Genomic DNA, 3,290 nt, shown 5'->3' on the forward strand with positions numbered 1-3,290 from the left:
TCTCAATCTCTTGCCACAGCCATGTTGACAATTAATGCACTCCAAGAGAACATTCCGGAGAAGATGCCCATCAGAAACTTTTAGTGCTTTCATGATGGCGCCATATTTGGCAAACATATCGACCAAGGCACGGCCACGAAGGACATCTTTCTCAAAGAGCCCTCGACTAGCAATCTCATCGGAGAGCACTTTACGTAACACTACAAGCCTTTAAGGTGCAATTGCACATGGGTGATTGCATCTCAAGAGAGGCCTTCCCTTTGCATCCGGTAAAAAACCACCCACAGCTCCCTTGCCACAACCATGTTGGAAATTATCCTGCGCTCCTAGAGACGAAATCCTAGAGAGAATGCCCATCAAAAACTTTTTGTGGTGCTGGTGACCCGACACTAGAAGAAAGAGATGCCAATCTCATGATCGAGGCAAGAAATTGTTCTCTTATTGGAAGAGGCATCCGATGGCTCTGAACATTGTTTTGATCTCAGAATTTTCTTCAAAACTTCTTAGCCCAATGCCATGGTGTCTGTTCACGACGAGCAGCTTCGGATAGACCTACATGGTGTTCCAATTTCAAAGATGATGTTTGATCGACAGAGCTACTCATAATTTTCTTGATCCAACCGGCTGTTGGCAAAATTAGAAAGGTAGGCAATATTACCATTTGAAATGCTAAGCAACATGAATTGACAAGGTGCACGGATTTTAAATGCCAAAAGATAGCTAACGGAGTAATCACTTCACATATTGCTTTTTTTTTTTTTTTTTGTCATCGGGCCGACGATCCCCTGCCCCCAATCGTACCTAGCTAGGTATGCGGCGCCTCTCGAGCAGAAGCTCATGATGTTATGCATTGTATGAAAACCACTGAGAAAGACTCCTTTTTCCTACATGAGAAAATTTCTAAATCTTGTCTGTGTGTGTGTATGTGCGTTTGGGGGAGGGGGCACTAAGTTGAAGAATTTATGCAACACCATGAATAAAGAGGTGGCATTTGATTCCAATGATTGCGTTCATCATAGACACTTGCCAAACAACAATTCAAAGGTCAAATTGCAAGAACAATGGTTCAAAAACCCTTCTCCTTAATTAACATGGGAGTGAGTCCAAAGGCCCAAAAGACCATGCTTAATGTGTGAAGGTAGGAAAAAGGTAACAAAATATCTTAAACTCTCAAAGGTAGCTGCCTCTAGGCGCCCCAACATAAACCTAATCTTTTCAGAGCTGTAGATGGGACCGATGATGGGTAATATTTGGATAATTGGATCGCGTTCGAAAAAATCGCGTTGAAGCTTGATACGTTTTAGCACCTTGCCATTCTGCAAAAAAAGCGAAGCGGTCAGAACCAACAATATTCAAGGCAATGTATTATGCAAGAGGAAAAACGAAAATAGAAGATTATGATCAATTATGTCAAATCTCAATGTGGACTAATTGCTTAAAATGCTTCTATTAAGCGATGTACCTGACTCGATTGTAAGGTGTATTAATACAAAGTTAGGAACATTTGGTGCACACCAGTGTTCGGGAAAAATCAGGTTTGCAAACATACAAAATTCCTTTCATTGAATTTTCCAAGAGGAAATTTAAAAAAATTAAGTTACTTTTTCAGGTTCTCACTATTTTTCTCTATTTTGGGGCGGAATTTCTCCCTTTCCGCTTGCGCTCAACCGGCATTTTGGAAATTGAAAACAGCACGATATTAAGTTGACACATTTTTCCCAAACACTGGTGCACGCAAGTGAAGTCTCATAACATCACTACGAATCCCTAGAATACACATGTCAAACAGAATTCCACTCTGTTTTTTCAAAGAGCAAATTTTAGACATATGACCTATTGTTTCATACTATTACAAATTTCCTTAAATTTCAACTTGTCAGGTGGAATAATTCCTTTTCCCATTGCTTGGGACCGCCTGCATTATTGAATTCGCATGCGGGCACGATTGTAAGCTGAGATGCACTTTGCCCGAATACTAATGAGAGCATGCATGCATCACAAGAAGATGTAGAAATTCTCTCATGTAGGAAAAGGGAGCCTTTTTCAGTGTTTTCCATACAAGACATAACATCATGAGCTTCTGTTCCGGAGGCACGGCATACCTAGCTAGGTACGATTGGGGGCAGGGGTATTTCCGGAGGCACGGCATACCTAGCTAGGTACGATTGGGGGCAGGGGTACGATTGGGGGCGGTCCCCTGCCCCCAATCGTACCTAGCTAGGTATGTCGTGCCTCCGGAACAGAAGCTCACCAATAGTACCCTTGCCCCCAATCATACCTAGCTAGGTATGCCGTGCCTCCGGAACAGAAGCTCATGATGTTGAGGTAAGTCATAATGTGGAAATTATTGTGAGAATCTGTCCAAAACTTCTTGTGAATCCTAAGGCATATCCTACAACTTATATGCATTAAAAGACATGATTATTATGTACATAGGATCAATTAACAATTTGCCTGCTCGCCCAAGATTAGTGATGGTAAATATGTGTCATGTAATTGTCAAGGGATGGTTTCATAAACAGAGAGTAAAAAACCTGCTTAAAGCAAACAGAATCAAGGAATGCATAGTTACCGGTTGAGGCCAATCCTCAAGATGTATATGAATGAGTATCTCCATCGAGACCTCACGGCCGAGGGATATCCAAGGTCGCGAGAAGACAAGGACTTTGACAGCCATGTGATCGGTTGTGCGATCGTAGAGGACCTTCTGCACTGCAACAGCTTCATAATTGAAGCATGCATGGAACCATTGGTAGACAGCAATAATATCCTCCACCCCCGTGTAGACATCGACGAGGTAGTGATGGAGGCGTGCATCAGGCGCATAAAAGTGGCGCACCACTTCAGCCTGCTGCTTGAAGGAAGGTCTTCCTACCAAACCACGCACAACATCTACAATCTCAGTTTTGGGGTCTTCCATTGCGCGCGCGCGCGCGCACACACACACACACACAGAGAGAGAGAGAGAGAGAGAGAGAGAGAGAGAGATCTTCGTCGTTAGCAGGTGACGAGTGTATGTCTTATATTCAGCGACAAACATGCAAGTTCCAGAAGAATCACACTTTGGTTGCCATCTGGAGCCGCTTTGCTTAATAAATTATTCACACACTGTATAAGGAAAATGTTCTGTAATGGAATAAATAATTGTATTTGCCAGGGCTAGAAAAATACATTTCTCCTAACCTAAGAAAATAAGGGCAAACTTGAAATTCTCCCAGTTTTAAGGTCAACATTGGAAGCTTTTGCCGATAATTACTCTGAAACTTAAGAAAATAATTTCTGGGTTTTCT

General features: G+C 42.3%; 1 protein-coding gene across 1 annotated transcript; it reads right to left on the reverse strand.

Moving 5' to 3' along the window:
- Nucleotides 1-1,062: 1,062 nt before the first annotated feature.
- LOC147454112 (uncharacterized) lies at nt 1,063-2,988 on the reverse strand. Its single transcript, XM_086517279.1, has 2 exons — nt 2,573-2,988; nt 1,063-1,316 (listed from the first exon to the last, which is right to left on the reverse strand). Exons 1-2 carry the CDS (start codon nt 2,918-2,920, stop codon nt 1,083-1,085), a joined length of 582 nt encoding a protein of 193 aa, XP_086373405.1. The 5' UTR covers nt 2,921-2,988; the 3' UTR covers nt 1,063-1,082.
- Nucleotides 2,989-3,290: the final 302 nt, after the last annotated feature.

This window comes from Adiantum capillus-veneris, chromosome 7 (assembly GCF_014529385.1).
Source record: "Adiantum capillus-veneris isolate H3 chromosome 7, ASM1452938v2, whole genome shotgun sequence".
Lineage (NCBI taxonomy): Eukaryota > Viridiplantae > Streptophyta > Polypodiopsida > Polypodiales > Pteridaceae > Adiantum > Adiantum capillus-veneris.